The sequence below is a fragment of the Trachypithecus francoisi genome, unplaced genomic scaffold, assembly GCF_009764315.1.
Source record: "Trachypithecus francoisi isolate TF-2019V2 unplaced genomic scaffold, Tfra_2.0 Lachesis_group1, whole genome shotgun sequence".
Taxonomy (NCBI): domain Eukaryota; kingdom Metazoa; phylum Chordata; class Mammalia; order Primates; family Cercopithecidae; genus Trachypithecus; species Trachypithecus francoisi.
Window position 1 is genome coordinate 107,100,144 of NW_022681454.1, and position 23,672 is coordinate 107,123,815.

At 36.5% G+C, this 23,672-nt stretch overlaps 1 protein-coding gene across 1 annotated transcript in view; it reads left to right on the forward strand.

Annotated features, from left to right (window-relative positions):
- The window catches only part of ENPEP (glutamyl aminopeptidase), an 84,414-nt gene that overhangs the window by 15,894 nt on the left and 44,848 nt on the right, over positions 1–23,672 (forward strand). Inside the window, exons 4-8 of the mRNA XM_033215005.1 lie at positions 14,776–14,896; positions 17,452–17,606; positions 18,044–18,157; positions 21,503–21,637; positions 23,461–23,526. Coding sequence (XP_033070896.1) covers positions 14,776–14,896; positions 17,452–17,606; positions 18,044–18,157; positions 21,503–21,637; positions 23,461–23,526 — 591 coding nt within the window. The remainder of the gene's footprint in view (positions 1–14,775; positions 14,897–17,451; positions 17,607–18,043; positions 18,158–21,502; positions 21,638–23,460; positions 23,527–23,672) is intronic.

Consider the following 23,672-nt stretch of genomic DNA (forward strand, 5'->3'; position numbering starts at 1 on the left):
CAAAGTATCCAAAAGCATTTTTTAAAAGTATGATAAAATATAAATAAGCTTTTCAAAAAAATATCAAGACGACTAGTTCAATGGTTTTCTTTTTTTTTTTTTTGAGATGGAGTCTTGCTCTGTCACCCAGGCTGGAGTGCAGTGACGGGATCTCAGCTGATTGCAATCACCACCTCCAGGGTTCAAGCAATTCTCTTGCCTCAGCCTCCTGAGTAGCTGGGACTACAGGCGTCCGCCACCACGCCTGGCTAATTTTTGTATTTTTAGTAGAGACGGGGTTTCACCATATTGGTCAGCTTTGTCGCAAACTCCTGACCTCAGGTGATCCACCGGCCTTGGCCCCCTAAAGTGCTGAGATTACAGGCGTGAGCCACCGCGACCGGCCTAATCGTTTTCTTTTGAAGAACCACATACTTTTACCTAATTAATTTTTTCATTTCGGAGGCCCCCATTTTGCTTATGTCCTGAACATATGTTCAGGTTGTCTATTGAGCCAGTTCCAATTAATCCACCTCTGCGCCATATAGTTTAAATATATAAAGCCTCGCCATCTTTGCAATATAATTTTATAAGGAGGAAATCATCACCCCCATTTTAGAGATGAGAAAAATTGAAGTTTAATGAATTTAGGTTATTTATTCAAGATGACCCAGCTGGCAAGTGGTAGAGACTTAAATTCCAAACTCCTTCCAAATACTGTATCTTGTTTAGCCTTCTGAAGTGTGGTATTCTGAAAATATCTTTACCTCTTCATCAGTCATTGGAGGAGAGAGGATGGGTTCCTCTATTTCCTGTGAAATTAACAAAGGGAAAATTTGCCTTTGCTTTGGTGTAGTAGGAGTTGATATTTAGATGTCCTCAACCTGGGTTGCCAGCATGCTGCCTATACTGTATCGAAATTATAGCGAGTGGCGGATGTCCACAGACCTTTTCAAAGGGGTCGCATATCATGAGGACTCATCCATATTCTAACTTTCCCTTGCCACATAGGTTGCTTTGATGCAAACTTCAGTCATGGTAAAGGGAACTACCAGTGGCTGACAGATAATATTAGGTATGAAAAGGAAATGGCTTCAGAAAGAGGAAGTTGTTTTTTCTAGATTGTGCTGAGTGCAGTCGATGGCATTCCTCTTGCTTAATATAGAGGTGAGAACATTAGTCAAGCTTGCTTTTTTCTTTCAGTCTCATAGCAAACATGCAATTTTCATCTGAAGCTGCTTTCTTCATCATTGAAAATTCTATTGCATGGCTGTCTTTCATCATGTGCAGGTGTTTCCCATACCACGTTTTAAAAATTATTATTACATTCTGGGCAAATTTTTCTATTTGAGGTAGAAATACCAAGAGGAAACAGAAAGGCTAAGCAATTGTACTAAAGATGACAGAGTCTCGTAGGTAAGAACAATGCATTTAACCAATCAGCAGAGGACATAGTATTTGCAGTTATTTTCTAATAATGACAGTGAGCTTGAATTTCCAATATGACTCTATCACCAGGTCCTCTGACCAAGGACACTTACTTGTAATATTATACTAGCTAGGTAAATTGTTAGAGCCTGTACAAGTTAGTTAGCTGGGTTCTTAGGATGGGTTTTATGTAAAGGATTTGAAGGGACATAATGAAAAACTACAGTTTTGCAAAAGATTTCAAAATGTCCTGTAGGTGGTAATTATTTCTTAAATGGTTTTTCTATGAAAACTGAAAGCATAACATTTTGTCTTAAATAATGATACATTCCATCATTTGGGAGGGAAACAAACATAATATTGTTTTAATACATTACTTTCCAATCATCTATTTTATAAAAGATCAACAGAAGCCAAATTCCCTTTTAAAACTTCTCAGAGGCTCTGAGCCAGAAAAGTTCCAAGAAAACGAGATGTGCCGCTTTCCCCTTCCTCCAACCCTTCCATAGAAGATAGGCAGCCAGAATTTCCCCTCCTGAAAAAACTGTGGGTCCGTTTCCTTTAAAAGTTGAACAGAACCTTATGGGAGAAATTTAAGGCATCTAGTGTGAATGCAAATGCTCCACAGTGAATTCCTCCTATTTGGCATTTGGGAGGTTCGCCTCCTGGCTCCCTACCCACTCACTGTAAGTTGAAATCTAATAGTTGACACCCACCCAAGTACAAACTGCTCCTGGTATGATTTCCTACTCCAGAGAGTTACAGAAAAACCAACCTACTTAAATCTATTGAAATGTAACACCAGAGGAAACTCACACCAGCCTCAGAGTCCTCCGTTCTTAGAACTTAATAGACAAGCTAAGAACAACCAGGTATGTGAGGAAAACAAGTAACATAAAAGAAAAACATCTAAGACAAATAGAAACACAGTGGGAGAAAATAGTGATAATTGGAAAAACAAAAGAGAATTCCAAAAAGTCATAACAAAATTAAACATGTATACACACAACCTTTAATTAATATATTCAAAAATTCAAGAATATGATTGTCATAGAATAAAAACCTAAAAGTGATGAGAAAGCAATCAGAAATAGTAGTCAGAGTTTTAGAACATGATTTCCAAAGCATGACTTGGGTCTGATCCCCAGGAACCTGTTTCTGACCGATTCCTTCCAAAACTGGAGCTCAGTGTGCTTATAGCTCCCGATCCTTATGTCTTGTTCCCATTTTTATATTTTATCACTAATTTCTGAGTATTAGGATTAGTGGGGTACATCAAAGCATCCCTTTACTGTACCACCTGGACCCAAAGTCATTTTATTACTTTTTTAGTAAAAAACAAAAATAAAAAATGAAGCCATGTAGCTGTTTTGTACACCATTATTAGGTGACTATTCTTATTCACTCTTCTTCTGGTACATTAACCACCTGCTATTCATAATCAGATTATACTATGCAATCTAAGAATCTATAATGCCCTGATTAAACTCTCTTGGGCATATTTGCCTCTCTGACAATAGTTCCTTTATATCAATAAACACAGAATCAATGCCTGTATTCTTAATTGTTTAGTTGGAGAGAGTATAGCCGACTTTAGAGTTGAACCATTCATTATGTTTAAAATATCCTTGTTGCTCATGAGAAAAATTAAACTGGTTTTGAAGGTAGCTCAGAAGTCTTTTCTCTCTTCATATTTTCCTTTTAAATTAATTGCATTGCATTTTGATTCAATTCTAAACAGAGTAACATGAAGAGTTACTAAGAATAGTTTAGCAACAATTGAGGCCAGCCACTGATGGAAGGATTTTTTACAACTCTGCAAGAAATCTACTCCTGAGGCCTTCTTCAGGTTTAGTTGATTGATTAGGGTTTTACAGTAAATGAAATCACTGAATTTTGCCACAGAAAAATAAAAAAGTGGACACACCCTGAACTGTGCATAGTATGGAGAGATTATATGACTTTTTAGTTATGTGAACAAACTGTCTAGTTATTGTTTAAAAAAAAAACAAAACGTAATCCTATTGTTCCCGCAGGAGTCATCAGAGAGGAAACAATATTCCCAATAAGCATGTCATGAACCTGAGAGTTCAGCACAAAGTTCCCCACTGGAATATATTGCAATTCATTTTCAAACCAAGAACAATGTACATTATAAATATGTTTTTGAGTTTTTAAAATTATAGGTTTAATTCATGTACGTTATTGAAAATTGAGAAAACACAAAGTAAGAAAAAGAAATCACCCGTATTAGTATACATAAAATCATTTGAAGTTGTTAGGTTTGTGATGATGCCTTCTGAGGTACAGTTGGTCTACGGTAACTTTCCCAGAATGCTTTAGCTTTGCATGAGTCTTTAAGGAATCAAATTCAGGACGAGTTGTTAAACGACAATGGTGACTGGGCGCTGTGGCTCGTGCCTGTAATCCCAGCACTTTGGGAGGCTGGGGTGCTCAGATTATTTGAGGTCAGGAGTTTGAGAGCAGCCTGGCCAAAATGGTGAAACCCTGTCTCTACTAAAAATACAAAAATCAGCCGAGCGTGATGGCGCGTGCCTGTAATCTCAGCTACTCGGGAGGCTCAGGCAGGAGAATCGCTTGAACCCAGGAGGCAGAGGTTGCAGTGAACCGAGATGGCGCCACTGCACTCCAGCCTGGGTGACAGAGCAAAACTGGGTCTCAAAAATATAAATAAGTAAATAAATAAAAAATAAATGGCATGAGTGATTCTGTTGCTGAGAAACAAAAATCTCAGGAGGCCTTGAATTTCTTTGGGCACATTTGGCATCTGTATTTTACAAAGAAGTATGTGCAAAAACAAGAAATTAGCTTGTCGGAATTTATTTCAACTCTAGTCAAGTTTTCCTTGGCTTTCCTGAACAGAAGAGGAAGTTGGGAAGAATTATTCACTAAGAGAATGCTGGTGTAAGATATTATCCATTTAATTAGGCTTATACTATGACCACATTAATTCTTATATCTCAGTAGAAGGGATTATGTTGTACTTTCTTCCAAAAAGTCTTACCAGATGCTCGCTGCATAATTGCATCTAGGATTTTATCTGTGAATGGGTTCTTTCTCCTGTCTGTGTCTTCTTACTTGCTTCCATTGTTTGGCTGGATTAGAAAGATTGGCTGAGGGCAGAGAGTATGTATGTATATATGCCATGGATTTTTAAAAACAGCCTATCTTTATAACAGTTTTAGGTTTTGTGCCATAGACTTTGATTTATGTATTTCTCTTCATAGAAATAATCTTATTTTTTAAGTTTCATTGCTTTAATGCTCAGAGGTATATTTTTAAACTTCTTATTTTGAAATTTAGATTTACATGGAGATGCAAAGACACAACAGAGTCTCCATGTAACCTTCCCTTAATGTTCATATCTTATATAACCATTTATCAAACATTCGTCAAATCTAAGAAATCAATATAACACAATACTATTAACTAAACAGCAGTTTTTACTTGGATTCCACCAGTTTTTTCACTCATGTGCTTTTTCTGTTCCAAAATCCAATAGATGATACATCTACATTATACTTAGCAGTGTGTCTCCTTAATTCATTCCAATATATGACATTTCTCAGTTTTTTTTCTTTTTTACGATCCTGACACTTTTTTTAAGAGTACTGTTCAGATATTTCGTAGAATGTTTCTCTGTTTGGGTTTGTGTGATGTTTCCTTAAGATTAGACTGAGGCTTTGGATTTTGGAGAATATCACAGAGGTGAAGGGTCCTTTTCATCACATCCTATCAGGGGGTACATGACATCCTCATGACTTATTCCTGGTGATGCTAACTTTGATCACTTGGTTGAGATGGTGTCTGCTAGGTTTCTCTGCTGTAGTTTACTAGTTTTCTTTTCCATCTTCTGTTTGTTAGAAGCAATCACTAAATGCAGTCCACACCCAAAGGTAAGAGAGTTAAGCTCCACTCCCTGCAGGGAGGAGTAACAAAGAATTTATGGATATACATTATGACCACCACAGTGATTAATAAATATTTAGGGAGTGATAATGAAAGGCTGTGTAAATACCCTGTTTGTTCTTCAGTTTTTGACCACTTATTGTAGCATTCCGCAGTGGATGTCCACAACTGTTATTGTGGTGTTCTAAAGGTGATTTTTCTGTTTTCCTCAGAATTATTTTTGACATGCGTTCATTTCATTATTTTAAAAAGTTATTTTGGCTGTGGCTTTGCTAAGTTTTCAGAATGAATTTGATGTCCAAAATATTTTAATTAGTGTTTTTTAAATTAATCTCTTTACTGGAAGGGTTATCTTTAAATTGAAGGTTATTAATCTTCCTTGAATGAATCTGTTTAATTTAGCAAGCCATGGAGGATTGCTAATGATTCTTATTTTTTATTTAAATTTACAAAAATATAAGGAAAATAATAAAAATAATGTAAAATTTTATGGGGTAATTTAGATTTTTTTAATGTTCATTTTTTAATTTCTTAAAAACTATACTGCAGTAATAATCACTAAGCATCAGACAACTTAAATTTTAACTTAAGTGGAAAGTAAGCAGCCAGTAAATGCTTTGTATAACCTAATGGCCATGCTGAGTTTCTTCTCAAACAAAACTTCATAGCAGCTGAGTTCTGAACATGTTTTGAACCAGCATAGCCACAGCAAAAAAAAAAAAGTGTTTTTTCACCAAACTTCAAGCCAAGGTTTTGCGTATACATACTAATTTATCTATGAGGAAGGAGCAAACTAAAATTTAGACAGAGTATATCACATTGATAAAGCAAAACTTAAAAAGAAAAAAACTGATATATCATTGTTCCTTTCTACTAAGTACCTTCCTCTGCTAACTTTCCACCTACTGCTGGAAGAATATTTAAAAGAACATAAACTTTATAAAATTTAACACATTAATGGCATGTTCAGTAATACCAGCTATGCACCTTAAATATGCATTTATAAATTTAAAAAGATACAGTTTTATTTTCTTTTTCTCATCCTGGCTACCTCAGTATTGATACTGAAACAGTTTCTTCAAACTGATTATTGCATAAATCTTTATTGAGCATCTACTCTGTGCACAGGAGGATGCTAAACCCTGAAGGGAGTGAAATACGCTGATATCTGTACTTCAATTGAGATGTGCAACAGATACAGTCACCACTGCCCTGTGCCACCCAAGTGTGTTTTCAGGTCTTTCTTGGTGTTACTAGCCCTGAGTGCCAAGGATCTCAGCTTGTGTTTTAGGGATCCTTTAAGCACGCTCGTCATTTAAAATAATATGCCTCTTTGAAGCAGCTCAGATGACATCTTGCCAAAAAAACCTCAAGAGATAAATAGTGCTACTTCTGTGGGATGATCAGCAGTGAAAAGTCAGGCTGCTGTCAATAAGTAGAGTGACCATGTATTTTATCATCTATAAATATATATAACAAATAATAGAGGAGGTGTTATTAATTATGCTGGAACAAGAGGTATAAACAGGTAAGCAACAGATTTACATTCCAGTGACATTCCTGGGCAAACCTGAATGCATGGTCACCTCTATCAATAGAAAAAACACTCAATAGACAGGGACAGTAAGGATGTGGATCAGGGCACCGCGGGGCTGCAACACTCCCAGGTGGAACCCTGCAGGGCCCTGCCTGGCTTCTGACCCAGGTGACGGTGCAAGTGGTAATGGGCAGTCTGTCTAAGCTGATTCTGTTCTGTTCACACGGTCTTTCCAAGTTCAGTGTCCTCATCTCAGTGCCCTCACACTCTTTTAGGATCTGTTTCAGGTCTTGTCCCTTCAACTTTCCCTTACTTTCCTTGGCCCAGGTAAATTTTGTCTAGTTTTTTGAGACAGAGTAGCCTGGACATCTCTTTATTCTCTTTTCGATCTATTATTAGAGTGAAAAACCCTGTGGTTTGCTTTTTTCCTGGCCTTCTGTTTTTATTGCTAAAAGTCTTTTGGAACCAGGCCCTTGCAATCCAAAAAGTTTGGGCTTTTAAATTTGTTGTGTGGGCATCAAGAGCCTATTTTGAAAGTCAAAACCATAACATTTATTTTTTCCCCTGCATTTTCATAATGTTCTTACTGGCAATGTGGTCACCACAGTGTGAGTATCAATCACGTACAAGGAAGTATGCACACAGAAAATTACAGAGGTTAGTAAGTCAGTGTATTATCTCTAATGATACTAATCCTTTTGATGGGACACATAGAACTATTACATGTCAAACATTGCTTATGTGTTATCTTATTTAATACTTGCAATAACCCTATGACATAAGTGCTGTTGTTATCTGTATTTTACAGCTAGGGGAAGTCAGGATTCAGTCCTATAAGTAGAGAAAATAGGCAGCATGATATAGTGAAAACAAACTTTGTCCTGAACTCTAGCATCAGTCCTGTCTTAGACTTCATTTTTCTCATGTATACAATGAGGAAATTTATTTTCAAATCACCTTCAAACTCTAAAATTACAAATAGAGGTCTACAATCCTTATCCCAAACCCTCATAACCAGTTGTCTGTTGGAATTCAGAAGTTTTCAGATTTGTGAAAGGTAATGTAGTTTGAATACTATATGTTAATGATTAACTACAGTGGGATTTGGGGCAACGCTTTATAATCAGTGATACTCCTGCAGCAATTTTTTTAGTGAAAAAAATAAAGATTTTTGAAAACCTCTCAACAGTTCAGGTCATATGATATTGCCAAATTAGTTTGCTTAAACATATAAAAAGCTTTCGATTTTTAGAACTCATTGGATTTATTAGTGTGGATTAGGGGTTGTGGGAACTGGACCAGTGAAAGGATTGGGGTAATTATCAGTGATGCAACATAGTTTTTCTATTATTATTAATAATTCTGGATTCATAGAATTGATGTGTGGAGTAAAAGAAGTGTTGCATGGAAAGTGTTTATCACATTCCTTGAAAAAATTTAAGTTCTCAGTAGTAAGACTAATAAGTAATCGTGATACTCCTATCTTTGAGCTTTGTGCTTGGTTTTGGTTGCAGGGACGTAAATAATCACTGAAGATAAAGATGGTGCACAGCCACATTCAATTGTTCAAGGAAAGTTGATCTAGTGCATCCATCTAGTCATGATTGTCAAGTAAAGTCAAGTCTGGCAAAGGGACACTTAAAGAAAGTAATGGTAATCAACCAGGAATCAATTCTCATGGACTTAAGTTCTACCTCTCAAATGGTTTGAGACACTTGAATGAAAGGGATAACGTTACGAACTCTAACAGCCTACATTACAGTAGGCTCCAATATGAAAGGGAAAAGCAACAGCTATGTTAAAGCAGATATATCAAAACTCCCAAAAGAATATCAGCTGAATAAGGCTGTAGAAAGCCCAAACTTTTTCCACTGATATTAGCTCCATAGATTCAGTGCTTTGAAAGATGACTAATGGTATCCAACAGTGGTATACCAGGTAATTTAATTTGCCTAGGGAAGTTACTCTCTTCAAAAAGTAAATATATACATAAAAGTTAAGTTATTGAAGCCTTACAAACTTCATATTTATGTTTATATATAATGTTTACATATAAAGTGATAAAGTAGACATACAAACTTTATATTTAACCTTTAATAGGTTTATATTTATTAAAATATATACCTATTATATATTTAATAGGTTTATATTTATAAAAATATTTTATATTTATATATATAAAATATATATAAATATAAATAATAGGTTTATATATATTAAAAGTTTATATTTAACCTTTAATAGGGTTCTTAAATTAAAAAAGAAATATATGACTCTTTAAAAAAATAAAGAAGGAAGAAAATACATGTATGCATCCCTCCTCACTCCATGTTATTTGAATATGGGTAGTCACACACTTAAAAAATCATCTCAGTAAAGCAGGCACGTAAACTAGAAAAATGCCAATTATTAAATAATGATGACAGGTCACAGGTAATTGACTGGACTTTATCATGGACAGAAGTGCTGAGGCTTAGCAGATGATAGGGGAGAGTCAGTCACCTCTGCCAAAGCCCAGAGAGAGGAGAAGGAGATGCAGATGGAGCATACATTAAAGGTAGGGTCAGAGAGCAGGAAGTGTGGTGAGGATGAGTGAAGGCATCAGCATAGGGGAGGATGCTTTTTAAAATCACCAAATCCAAACATCACAGATGTTCTGTTGTTACATGGGTTACAGAAACCATGTTGGAGCTTTAAATGACAGAAATGTTAGCGTGTTGGTAGAGTCCTTAATATAAAATGTTTGTGATATATGGTAGTTAAGACACATTTATGCTTTGGCTACTTATGTTATAAAATTAATGGACTGTAGCTATATATTCTCTGACTGTTTGGCTCTGTTGATCAAAGTAGCAGTCATAGAATAAAATCTATGATCTGATTTTTTTATGATAACTTCCTGTAAAATATTTCTTTTTTTAAATTTTATTTTAGGTTCGGGGTATATGTGCATGTTTGCTATATAATAAATTGCAAGTCATAGGGGTTTGGTGTACAGATTATTTCACTTCTTAGGTAATAAGCATAGTGCCCGATAGGTCGTTTTTCCATTCTCACCCTCCTCCCTCTCTACTTTCAAGTAGGCCCTGATGTCTATTGCTTCCTTCTTTGTGTCCGTGAGTACTCAATGTTTAGGTCCCACTTATAAGTGAGAGGATGTGGTATTTAGTTCTCTGTTGCTATGCTAGCTCTCTTAGCTTTATCCATGCTGCTGCAAAGGACATGATCTCATTCTTTTTATGGCTGTGAAGTATTCCATGGTATATATATACCACATTTTATTTATACGTCTACTGTTGATGAAAATAGGTTGATCCCATCCATGTCTTTGCTACTGTGAATAGTGCTGTGATGAACATATGGAGGCCTGTGTTTTTATGGCAGAACAATTTACATTTCTTTGGTTGTATATCCTGTAAGAAGATGGCTGGATCATTTGGTAATTCTGCTTTAGTTCTTTGAGAAATTGCCAAACTGCTTTCCACAATGTATAAACTAATTTACATTCCCACCAACAGTGTATAAGTGTTCCCGTTTCACTACAAGTTTGCCAGCATGTTATTTTTTTGAGCTTTTAGCAATAGCCATTCTGACTGGGCAAGATAATATCTCATTGTGGTTTTGATTTGCAGTTCTCTAATGCTTAGTGATGTTGAGCGTTTTTTCATATGCTTGTGGGCCATATATGAAAAGTGTCTTTTGAAAAGTGTCTGTTCACATCCTTTGCCCATTTTTTAATAGGGTTGCTTGTTTTTGCTTGCTGATTTGTTTGAGTTCTTTATAGATTCTGGATATTTTACCTTAGTTGGATGCATAGTTTGCAGATATTTTCTCTCATTCTGTAGGTTGTCTGTTTACTCTGTTGATAGTTATTTTTGCTGTGCAGAAGCTCTTTAGTTTAAGTCTATTTGCCTACTTATGGTTTTGTTGCAGTTTCTTTTGGCATCTTTGTCATGAAATTTTTGCCGGGTCCTATGTTTGGAATGGTATTTCCTAGGTTATCTTCCAGGGTTTTTATAGTTTTAGGTTTTACACTTAAGTCTTTAAACTGTCTTGAGTTGACTTTTGTTTATGGTGTAAGGAAGGGGTCTAGTTTCAGTCTTCTGCATATGGCTAGTCATTTATCCCAGCATCATTTATTGAATAGAAAGCCTTATCCCTATTGCTTCTTTTTGTCAACTTTGTTGAAGATCAGATGGTTGTAGGTTTGTGGCATCATTTCTGGGCTCTCTATTCTGTGTCCTTGGTCTATGTGTGTATTTTTGTCTTAGTACCATGCTCTTTTGGTTACTGTAGGCTTGTAGTATAGTTTAAAGTCAGGTAACATGATTCCTCCAGCTTTTCCTTTTTGCTTAAAATTACCTTGGCTATTATATTTTTGGTGCCACATAAATTTTAAAATAGTTTTTTCTAATTGTGTCAAAACTATCTCTGGTTGTTCGATAGGAATAGCATTGAATCTGTAAATTGCTTCGGGCAGTATGGCCATTTTAACGATATTGATTCTTCTTATTCATGATGTTTCTTTATTTTTGTCTGACTGAGTTAGTTTGGGGAGCCCGTTTTTAAGCTCTGAGATTATTTCTTCAGCTTGGCCTATTCTGCTGTTAATAATTGTGATTGCATTATGAAATTCTTGTAGTGTTTTTTTTAGCTCTGTCAGGTCACTTTGGTTCTTTCTTATAATGGTTATTTTGTCTTTCAGTTCCTGTATTGTTATATTGTAATCCTTAGATTCCTTGGATTGGGTTTCAACTTTCTCCTGAATCTCAGTGATCTTCCTTCCTATCCATATTCTGAATTCTACTGCTATCATTTCAGTCATTTCAGCCTGGTTAAGAACCCATGCTGTGGAACTAGTGTGGTTGTTTGGAGGAAAGAAGCCAGTCTGGCTTTCTGAGTTGCCAGAGATCCTGCACTAGTTCTTTCTCATCTGTGTGGGCTGACGTTCCCTCAACTGTGGTGGCGGATGTTCCCTCAACTGTGGTGTAATTTGAGTACAGTCAGTTGATTTCTTTCCTGGATGTTTTCAGAGGACCAAGTGTTTGTGCTGGGTCATTATTTGTGGCTGAATTCATGTCCTTGGTTTCGCAGGGGTTTATGTTAGCAAAGTATTTTTGGTGTGAAGTTTAGGCTGTGATCCAGTAGATGGTGCTTAAGCATAATGGCAAGTAGTTAGGCTCTTGCTCAGCCACATGGCTCCTCTGTATTTCCTCCTGATTGCAACTGTGCTCTCTCTCAGTGCTCTGAAACTGTGGGCTCCTCTCCCACTCAAGTGTTGGCTGCAGATTTCAGCTTGGTACTCCTGGGCTGCTCACCACAGCCTTGGAGCAAGTTCAGGCTTTATGCTACTTCTGCAGCTTGGAGGCAGCAGGGGAAGGGACCTTGGCAGTCGTTGTGGCAGAGGGCTTTTCACTGGTCTTTTGGAACTCCATCCCAGAGAAATGCAGAGCCACTACTAATTGGTGCCATCAGCCCAGGGTCAGGTGGTTGTATCATGGGCCCAAGTCAAGGGCCTGCCTGGTGATGAGCAGGGGTAACAGGATGTTGTGGCTGGGACAAACTAGCTTCTTCTCCTTAAGAAGGGTGGCTGCAGCTTACTGGAGGTATGGTTAAAGCACTCGGTCTTTGATCCGTCCCTAGTCCAAGGGCAGCAAGGGCAGTACCATTGCAGCAGCCGTGGCAGAGGGGCTTTCAGTTGCCTCTGGGAGATCCACCTTAGAGAAAGGCAGAACTGCTGTTACTGGGAATGTTCAGCCAGGGGATGGGGCCACTGCATTGCCGGCCTGAGCTGAGGTCCCTGCTTAGTGAAGAGCTGACCCTGATTATGAAGGGTCATAGATCACAGATGATCTGCAGACTGACCAGGCTGCAAAGACAGAGGATATTTCTATGGACTTGAGTTTCTCAGAAACAAAAGAGGAAGGGACTGCTTTTATTTTGATTGAATTTACATTAACCATCAATCTTCTTTAAACACATTGCCTTCCCTGTCACCAACAGAAATACAGAGAAAGAAAAATAAATTACATTGTCTCAGAAGCGTATTGCTTAAAGGGAGTTCATTTAGTGACATGGGAAATGAGAAAATATTAGCAGAGAGAACACGTTGAGTCTTTCTCCTTCCCATTGCTCCATCTATGGTGGGAGACCTCAGCATGATCTTTCGTCTTCTTTCACAATTCTCTTTCGCTCCCCAAATATTATGTGCAGCACCAAAGCACTGAGTGTGTAGACAACAGTGCAGCGGGTCAAGAGGACTGCCCTTCCGGAAGTTTTTAATGGTAGAGAACAGACGTGATAGAAAATCTGAGAGTTTTGACACACCAGTTAGTTCACAGAGGAAAAATTCTGAGACTCTTGGTTTATGATATGGCAATCCTGTATGAACGTGGTGACCTTTATTTTAGATAGTCAATTCCCTTTACTCTGTTCAATGGCCAAAAACTGGAGACTTAGTTTCACTCAGTTTCTTGGAAATTGCCTGTCATTGTTCACAAAGAGGACAGGAGGGTAATCCAAACAGTTTCACTTTCTGATGGCTTAACAACTATTAGAGAAAATGTATCATCGCTTCTGTAAGAAAAAAAAAAAAAACTTCTAAGAATATTGAGACGATTGAGTGAGTTGTGCCATCTTCGGAGGTGAAGATGAACACATCTTTATTTAAGCAAATAAAGCAAGAATGCCAATTACCCAATGGATGTGAGAATAGTGAGCCAGCACTGGTAATTTAAGGGATGTTCTTGAATGTGTTCTTTACATTAGTGAATCATTCCAATGTTCTTTGCTTCTAGGAAAAGGTGGTTCAAGATGTGTGCCTAAATGAATACCAAAACTAGCAATGCATTGGGAATAATCAAGAGAGTAGGCAATATTTTCTTTTTTTCTTGTTTAAATCCTGAGTCAGCTGTTCTAATTAGGTAAATGATCTTGAACTTACTAAATGATTACATCTTTTGCTTTCTTTGAGGGTTTTGAATCAGGTTGTAGGCTTAGCAGGTATGTTTTATTTGAATTTCTCACAAACTTTTAGCAGACACTAGTTGTCTGAGGCACTGCTTCCTCTTTCACATATTGAGAAATGCCTAAACACCTATGATATTCTTGTCCGGAGACCACATCTGCTTTCATAACACTATATTGAAGAGGATTCTTGAAAATTTTTTATAAAGTCATATATGCTTAGAATTGGGGACAAAAATCTGTACTTGGTTTGATTTATAAATTACGTCAAAAGGACACAAAGTAGTAACTTAGGGAATTGATGTACCTTACCAAGATGACTTTCTCTCAGGAAAAGTTTGGATCATTATGTTTTAGGCTCTGGAGCTGAATAGTTGGAATATCAGAACAGTTATTTTGAAATAACTAGATAGAATAGCACAAGTGGAAAACACATATTCAGGGGCTCTTTAGATGAGAAAAATCCCATTAATTCAATTCCTCAAGGACAAATTACACAGAGAGAAAGAGACAGAGACAGAGAAAGAGAAAGAGCACACAAGAAAGAAATTGATAGGTGAGTATATGGATGGATGGATAGATACATTCATAGATTTTAAGAAGATAATATACGTTCTAAGTAGAAAAAACTAATAACATTTTTCAAATGTCTGGGACATTGTGCCAACCGTTCTGTCTTATATTATTTCTAGTCATTAGAATCACTTAGTGAGTTGTGAAGTTTTATTAACATTTTATGTAAAATTCCTCCAGAGTCTCAGAGATGTGAAGCAATTTGTGAGACAACACAGCTAGTAGGAGGCAGAATTGGAATTCAAGTTAGACATATTTGGCTCCAAAATCCACTTTCTTTCAAGTATGTTATGCATCACAGTTTTTGTGTTTTGTTGAACGAAGAATAATTTTCACTGAATTTTTTGTGTTTTGTTTAATAGCTTACAATTTATGTCCAGCCAGAGCAAAAGCACACAGCCGAATATGCTGCAAACATAACTAAAAGTGTGTTTGATTATTTTGAAGAATACTTTGCTATGAATTATTCTCTTCCTAAATTAGGTGAGGATCATTTTAAAAATTTTCTTATTTTTAATATTGCCTTTGTTTTTATCTACGTTAACTCATTTCTTCTAATTATGTCACCATCAGTTAACAGTTATCCTTAAGTCCTTTTATTATATGCCTACAATATCTTGGGCTCAAGTGAGCCACCTGCCTTGGCCTCCCAAAGTACTAGGATTACAGGCATGGGCAACCATGCCCAGCCTGTACTCTGTTCTTATCTGATAAATATGTAGTCTTGTGTTTCCAAATTAAGATGAAAGTATGTGCACAAAATTGCAGAGCTTGGTAGTGATGGAGCCACAAATAGCAACCTAAATCAGTTGATTTCAAAATCAGCATTCATCCCAATACCTGCTCTGCCTCCCTGTCATCAGTGAGTTAAAAAATAATAGGGATAAATGATGTTGTAAGAGTCCCAAGTGCTTACAGTCTTTCCATTGTTGTATAAGGCAAATTCTAGATTCCCCAGCAGTTTAATGAAATACTGGCGCTCCTTCCAGCAATAATGTTTTCTAATACAGAGGGAGGCATGCATTCTTATTAAAGCAAAAGTGGGGCTACAACCAAATTGGTGTGCATATGACATTTCTGTCAATAGTGGAAATGCTTTAATAAGCTCGAAAGCTTTAAATATAACACCCATATAGATGTTTGTAGGGATAAAATGAAGGTGGTAAAACAAATTAGCCAACAGTTGGCCTCCCTGTTTCTGTTTCTGCCTTTAGTTTAATAAACTATCAATGCAAACAAGAGGAATGCCAAATTCTTTGCATGGGAATGGCTGTGGCTCAGAGCAAGTTTGTAAATGCTGCATGTCTCTTCAATGGATACAGTTCTATTTTTTGATTGCTTAACAAATGTTAGAGAAGGAGCTGAAAAAAGAAACAAGTTTTCATCAAAATCAGAATATTGAGCCAGGTACAGTGGCTAACGCCTGTAATCCCAACATTTTGGGAGGCCCAGGCGGGCCGAGTCCAGAGGTTCAAGACCAGCCTGGCAACATGGTGAAACCCCATCGCTACAAAAAATACAAAAATTAGCCAGGTGGTTGTGGCACACACCTGTAGTCTCAGCTACTCAGGAGGCTGAGGTGGGAGGATCACTTGAGCCCAGGAGGTTGAGGCTGCAGTGAGCCATGATCATGTCACTGCAGTCTGGGTGACAGAAGACCTTATCTCAATGTAAAAATATTAGAATAATATTTAATAAAATCTTGTGCACATGAATTTAAAGATCCTTTGCCTTTTATCTCAGTTGTAACACCCAGGATAACCTGAGAAGTGGAAATCTCACAAATTTATTACTCTCTTCTTCTCTCTTTCTTCTTCTTCCCAACTCCTTTATTCTGTTTTATGTGCATTTTCAACCCTCTCAGAATTAATTATATCTTAGACTCCTTAGAAGTGACTTCTGCATTTATTAGATTCCAAAGAGTTAAATATACAAGAATTAGTTAGTTATAATGCCAATACTAACCAAAAAAAAAAAAAAAAAAGAAATTGCAAAAAATTCCTTTTGTTCAAGGATTAAGTGCAAACTGCACTCCACAACATTATGAAAAATACTGGCCCTTGGGGGAGATACTTCTCTACCTTTGAAATGACTGTCTCGTGATAAAATAACCAAGCCTAACAATGACGATAACATGAAAAGGAAACTACTATTGTAATCTTGACCTCTATTTAAGATACATCCCTCTTCATTCTTTTAGAAAAAGCTTTAAGAATATTTTAACCAGAAAGAAAGGGCTTTCTCTTATATGTTAAATGAAAAATCAATTTGTTTTCATTTCTGTGCCTCATTTAAATTATACATAATAATAAAGAAATTACATTCTGTTCACTGCTCATTGACTGAGGAAGCTGTATTTTGGCCACTAATCAACTGAGCATTTTCTTTCTTGGAATTTAACATAGAACTGATCAACACTGCCTCCTCCTGTCAGATATTATGTGTAAGATTATAGAAACTCCTATCCAACATTTTAGAACTTTAAGGGAATTTAGAGAGAATGTAGTCAACTCCATGTTTCTCCAACTGATTTAATACATAAAAGCAGATGGTAAGCTATTAGATTGGTAGAGAATCAATTAAATTTCATAGAATTAGAGAAAAATGGAGTTTTATATTCTCAAATATTCTGTGTCTTTGGATGGAAAACTCTATCTGTACACTTGGAAGCTCAGAACTTCTAAATACTAACCTGAAAACTTCTCTTTTTCCTCACAGCTTATCCCCTAAAACAGATGTAGCTAACAAAAATGAAATACAGAGAGAAACAAAAGATATAAAATTATAGAGGCATTGCCATTACTGTCCTTCTTTAAAACAAAAACAAAGCATTGATATCTGGAGCCAGCAGGGAATGCTCTATGGAAATTCTGAGTGCATTAGGACTGAAATGTTTGCACACATGATTACAGTTCTTTACTCTAAGAAATTATTTTTAGCCTTTAAAAAAAATTCATCCAAATAACTTAATTTGGTAAGAAATGCTATGAACAAATGGAAAGAATGTATTTCTCACTGGACTCTTTCTTCTTCTATAGATAAAATCGCTATTCCAGATTTTGGCACTGGTGCTATGGAGAACTGGGGACTCATCACATACAGAGAAACGAACCTGCTTTATGACCCTGAAGAATCAGCCTCATCAAACCAACAGAGGGTGGCCACTGTGGTTGCCCATGAACTTGTGCATCAGGTATAGAATCTTATTACTGAATCCACTTGTTTTTTAAAAGTGGCTTAAGACCACAGGAATAATTCAAATTATTTATGACTTAGCAAATAAAAAATAGCCAACTCAGAAAAACTTGCATGAAAATCTTTCTTAGTACTAATAAACATTTAGGCATAAAGAGACTTTGAAGCACATTGTTTTGCCTTCAGGAAATACACACGAGGCCTTCGTTTAAATTTACATACCCCAGTAATAACTAAATAAAGGCAATAAACTAAGGACAATTTAATATCATTTAAATAATCAGAATAAAGGAGAAAATAAATGTTAAATACAATGCCTGCCACTTCTGTCACAGTGACAACATTGGCACGGACAAATAAATGTTTTGATATTTTCTAGGCCTCTCTACCATAACCATAAGAATGTAATTATCTCTTTATTGCTTATAATTTCAGTGGTTTGGAAATATTGTGACCATGGACTGGTGGGAAGACTTGTGGCTAAATGAAGGATTTGCTTCTTTCTTTGAGTTTCTGGGAGTAAACCATGCAGAAACAGACTGGCAAATGGTGAGTCCTAGACACATAAACTTGAAATCTCTCCTTTCCTCATGCGAAGCAGATAGAAGACTTGGTACTATGATCATGGTCCCAAGTCAGATGGCAAGTACGGTGGTGAACAGGGAATTCCACTGTGAGGGATAGGGTGGAGCCAACTGACTTCCACTGAATCCACCTTGCCCAGAGCCTTTTCCCAGTCCCTAGAAGGGCAGCTGATCATCCCAGTCTGGGGATATCCTTGACAGAGTCACTCAAAAACACATTATCAAGGCAGGAAAAAAAAAATAGGTGGCAAAGAAAATGTGAATTCTGTGTTCCAGAAAGTATTTATAGCACTAACCCTTTGAAAAAATGTCAGAGTCTCATTTGTGAATGATTTATCTTATTTCAGACAGATTGTGGAAATAGTGTGATGAAGAGATAACATAAACTTAGTAGTTAGATTGAAGTTCAAATCCTGAACACATCATTTCTTGGATGCATGACAGGGAATATGACCTTGAGCAAGTTACATAATATCTCTGAGTCCATTTTCTCCTTTATGAAATAGAACATTATTTTCTATCTTGTAAGCTGAAAAGCTCCCAAATGCACATGTAATGACTATTAACTTGTAGTGTGTCCCTCAGAGGCCTAGAATAGAAACTTTTGTGGACCCTAAATTTTTTTTTCAGAAAAGTTAGGTATATTTGTTACTTATATTTATATAACGGGAGTATTCTTATCTGTATATATGAATGTACAAATATGTGGATGTGTCTAATTACCAGAGGTTTTGTACTATGTAAAATACCGCCCTCTACTGGACAGAATAAAAAAGTTAAATGCTTGAAGACCTTACAGTTTCCTAGCCTAATTTACAAAGTGAAAAGGCTCATTTACAACAGCTACTTCTTTAAAAATCTTATCTACATCTGGGATTTTTTCAACTATGGAACTATTGACAGTTTGGAGTAGATAATTCTTTTTTTGTGGGGGACTTTCCTGTGCGTTGTATGATACTTAGCATCCCCGACTTCTACAATTGCCAGTAACCCGCCGGTTCCTGTTGTGACAACCAAAAATGTCTCCACATATTTCCAGGTGTCCTGTGGGGGACAAAAATCTCCTCCAGTTGAAAACCACTCATCTACATGGAAAATTGCTGATTTTATAATTTATTGAAAATAAACTGTATAAATGGAAAATTACGTTGTCCTTTATTTTCTCCCTTACAGTGTCCTGAGACCCTTACAGAAAACTGTTATAAGAAATTATAACATTTTAATATTGTCTAATATTCCAAGTTCTGTGTTTCAAAAGCAGTGGCTAAATTCCAGAAAAATTTACTCTGCACTTCTTAAATGAAATTTAATCACATGGTTCAACACAATTCATTCATTCCTTCATCTGTTCATTCATTCCTTTTTCTTTTTTTTTATTTTTGAGATGGAGGCTCGCTCTGTCGCCCAGGCTGGAATGCAGTGGAGCAATCTCGGATCACTGCAACCTCCACCTCCTGGGTTCAAGCAATTCTCCTGCCTCAGCCTCCTGAGTAGCTGGGACTATAGGCCCTCACCACCACTCTTGGCTAATTTTTATATTTTTAGTCGAGATGGGGTTTTGCCATGTTGGCCAGGCTGATCTTGAACTCCTTACCTCACGTGATCTGCCTGCCTCGGCCTCCCACAGTCCTGGGATTACGGGCTTGAGCCACTGAGCCCAGCCTATTCATTCATTCTTCATTCAGCAAACGGAGGACCCCAAAATGAATAATGAATAAAACACATTTCTTGCCCTTAAGGAGTTCTCAATTTAAGATCTTGTGGAGGGAAGGGTCAGATAAATAAAGATATTTTATAAGCGAGCTCAATAAATACCACAATCACGGACCCTCGTTTCATGCGTGAAAAATCGGAAGGCCAGGAAAGTGATGTAACTTTCTAGCATCACAGAGATAGCTGGTAGCAACATCCCAAACCACACACACAGTTGGTATAGTCAATCTTCCTGACACTGAGGACAGGATCTTTCTACTCACCATACCTAAACTTGCTGGGTATACAAAAATCAAAATCCAAGTCAAAATTATCTTGATTGGCAGTCATCACTTGACAGCAGTACCTTTCCTGTTATAAATGAAATCTGCATAATTGGAAAATGTAAGCTAATATAGCATATTCTTCTTTTGGAAATGTTTTTAATTAAGGAGAGCCAATGAAATTTTTAAAGTTAGTAGTGATAGGCCGGGCGCGGTGGCTCAAGCCTGTAATCCCAGCACTTTGGGAGGCCGAGACGGGCGGATCACGAGGTCAGGAGATCGAGACCATCCTGGCTAACACGGTGAAACCCCCTCTCTACTAAAAACTACAAAAAACTAGCCAGGCGAGGTGGCGGCGCCTGTAGTCCCAGCTACTCGGGAGGCTGAGACAGGAGAATGGCGTGAACCCGGGAGGCGGAGCTTGCAGTGAGCTGAGATCGGGCCACTGCACTCCAGCCTGGGTGACAGAGCGAGACTCCGTCTCAAAAAAAAATAAAATAAAAAAAATAAAAATAAAGTTAGTAGTGATTTAGCAGAGTTAGATTTCACAATCTTACTGCTTAAGAATCAAAATAACTGCATCAGCTAATGGGTGAGGTTCTCATTCTGTGCCAGGTACTATGCCAAGTACTAACCATGAATTTTATCATTGAATCCTGTGCACAGTTCCAAAAAGTAGAGGCCATCATTTCTTCTATTTAATGGGCGAGGAAACTTGCTTAAACTTATATATCTAGAAAGCAGAAAGACTTGAGCTTTGAGCCAAGGAAGTCTGTCAGTACTGCTAGGCCTGTCACCCACTCTGTATTGCTGACAAAACCTAGGAGGGAAACAAGACGTGATTAGAACGAATGGATAAACTGCTAATATTTTCTTTCATTAATTATGAATTATCCAAATTCTGACAACAAGGTGATTTAAAAAAACCCTGAACATCAATATTTGGCAAATTGATATGCTACCTCACTTAATTCTTAGGCCAAATCTGTGGGGTCATGTCATCGTTCTCATTGCACAGATATAGAAATGGGGCTTGAAAAGTTTGGCACATGTCCAAAAGTCATACAGAAGTAGCAGGAGCAGAATTCACAGAAGTTGATGTCTTCTTGGCCTGTCATCTGGGAGAAAAATTAAAAGGAATTATTAGTAGAAGAAGGGAATGAAATCAATATCGACCAATCAGTACAAAATATGATTAATTTGAAAATCTAATGTTTAAGTAACTTAAGTCATTTATATTTATTTTCCTCCAATTTTTCTTATATATGGTATTTTAATTTTTAAACTAGTATAAAGAAAACACTATATTTCTTTGGCTCATTCTTTCATTTCAGCGTGACCAAATGTTACTTGAAGATGTGTTACCTGTACAAGAGGATGATTCTTTGATTTCTTCACATCCAATTGTTGTGACTGTGACAACCCCTGATGAAATAACATCTGTTTTTGATGGAATATCCTATAGTAAGGTGGGGGAAATAGAACATTGTTTCGAACATTTTGCTGTTTAGTGACTTTTCTTTTAGTAGATGCCTAAAAATGGTAAGAATGGTCACACTGTGCCAGTGAGCTTTGGAAAATGGTGTAGAACTTATTCTGAGTGCTGAATATTCAATAGTTCGTGCTTTTCAGTAGAATGTATTGCTGGTCATTGTCACAGGATTTTAAAAGAGATTTTAAAAAATTTCTCTTTACACATTTGTTTATAATTATTTTCATTCTGATAATTGAGTATTTAGACTTTAAACACCACAATTCAAATTGTTTTATTTGATTTTTTAAAAGACAATAAATCTTTTTCTTCTATGTGGTCAACAAGAAATGCCATATATGTGCACAGCTTTTCTAGTAGAACCTTTTAGTGTCTGCAATAAACATGTAAATCCAACTCAGAAGGAAATACTTTTATTCCTTTTAAGAAGGTGTAAAGATGAATTTGTTAGCATATTGTAGGTGAGGTTTCCACTAACATTTTATGAAAAGTTGCTGAAAATCTATAACTCCAAGATTTATGTGACACATTCTGTCCCACTATATTTCATATAATCTCTCCTTCAAACATATTCCATATCTGTATGTAACATAATTTAAATTTTTATTTTAGTCATTTTCTACCTCAGCTTCTTATGGTTTTCCCGCTACATTGAAGTGCTTAGAAGCTACTGCAAACTAATATATTTTGTTATCCTGAGTGATACCTAAAGTTTTATTTGAGCCAAAAATATTATAATTATTAAAATGAATAGTTGAGTGAAAAAAACTTCTATGTATTAGAATTGGAAATTTTTAGCATCATATTTTTTGACTTTCCCTCTCACTTTCTCATATGATTCCCATGGTGTATGTTCAGCCTTCTTGTATTCATTTTTCTTTGACATTATGAATGATTCCTTTTATCTTTATGTTAAAATGAAAATTTCAAAACCACTTATAGCCTATTCTAGTTGTTCACATTGGAGAAGTTTAAATTTATTGAACCATTTTTCCCCTTAGTCCTAGATACTCCTCAGGTTTAAGATATCAAGTCCAAGATAAATAAATGTTTCTAGGCCTTTAGCTTTCTAAATAGCTATAAAATTAATTTAGAATGCTTAATTACTTACAGTAAAAATTACTAACTTAAGTGGGGGACAGTGTTTTTTTAATTCAGTTACTTGAAAATTGATTTAAAATATTATAAATTGTGCATTTCACTACTAACCGTATAACACATAAAAAGAAAATACAGAGCCAAGGTGTTCATCAGATTCTTCAAATGAAAGAAAAGCAAATGAGATAGACCACTGAGAAGATAAAGATTGTATGCCTAAATTATGTATCCATGTATATTAAGCTGTTTGACCAGATAATTCCTTGACTATCTGCTTCCCTCTGCTAAATCTAATTCTTATTTTCAAGTATGAAAATATATTTAGTAAGTTGGCAGAATTTTACCCTGAAACTACTTTCCTCATTCATCACAGAATGTGATTTTTTTAGACTATTTCTCTTTCATTAAGAAAGCCCCATCTGCTGGTTTATTTGGGGAAGTGCAATAATTATTTGAATCTGAAGTCCCTGAAGCAATTTCTCTTTACCTTTTAGTTATTTTAGAAGCATAGATACAGATACAGGGTCTGTGCCAAGTGGTATTTGCATCCTCAAATCATAGAGCCACATCATTTAGCAGAATCCTCTTGGGGAACTAATCTAACGAATATGATCATGAAATACTAGTTGCAAGAGTAATAACTGATAATTGTTCCTTACATAGCCTTTATTAGTTTCATTTGTCTTTTTTTCTCCATTGTAGGGAGCTTCCATTTTGAGAATGCTTGAAGACTGGATAAAACCAGAGAATTTTCAAAAAGGATGTCAGGTATGATTTATTACTTTTAGTGATATCAAAAAATAAACTACACTGATACGTGGCTGGTGACTGTTAAGATATGTGTTTAGCCGGGCGCGGTGGCTCACGCCTGTAATCCCAGCACTTTGGGGGGCCGAGGCGGGCGGATCACAAGG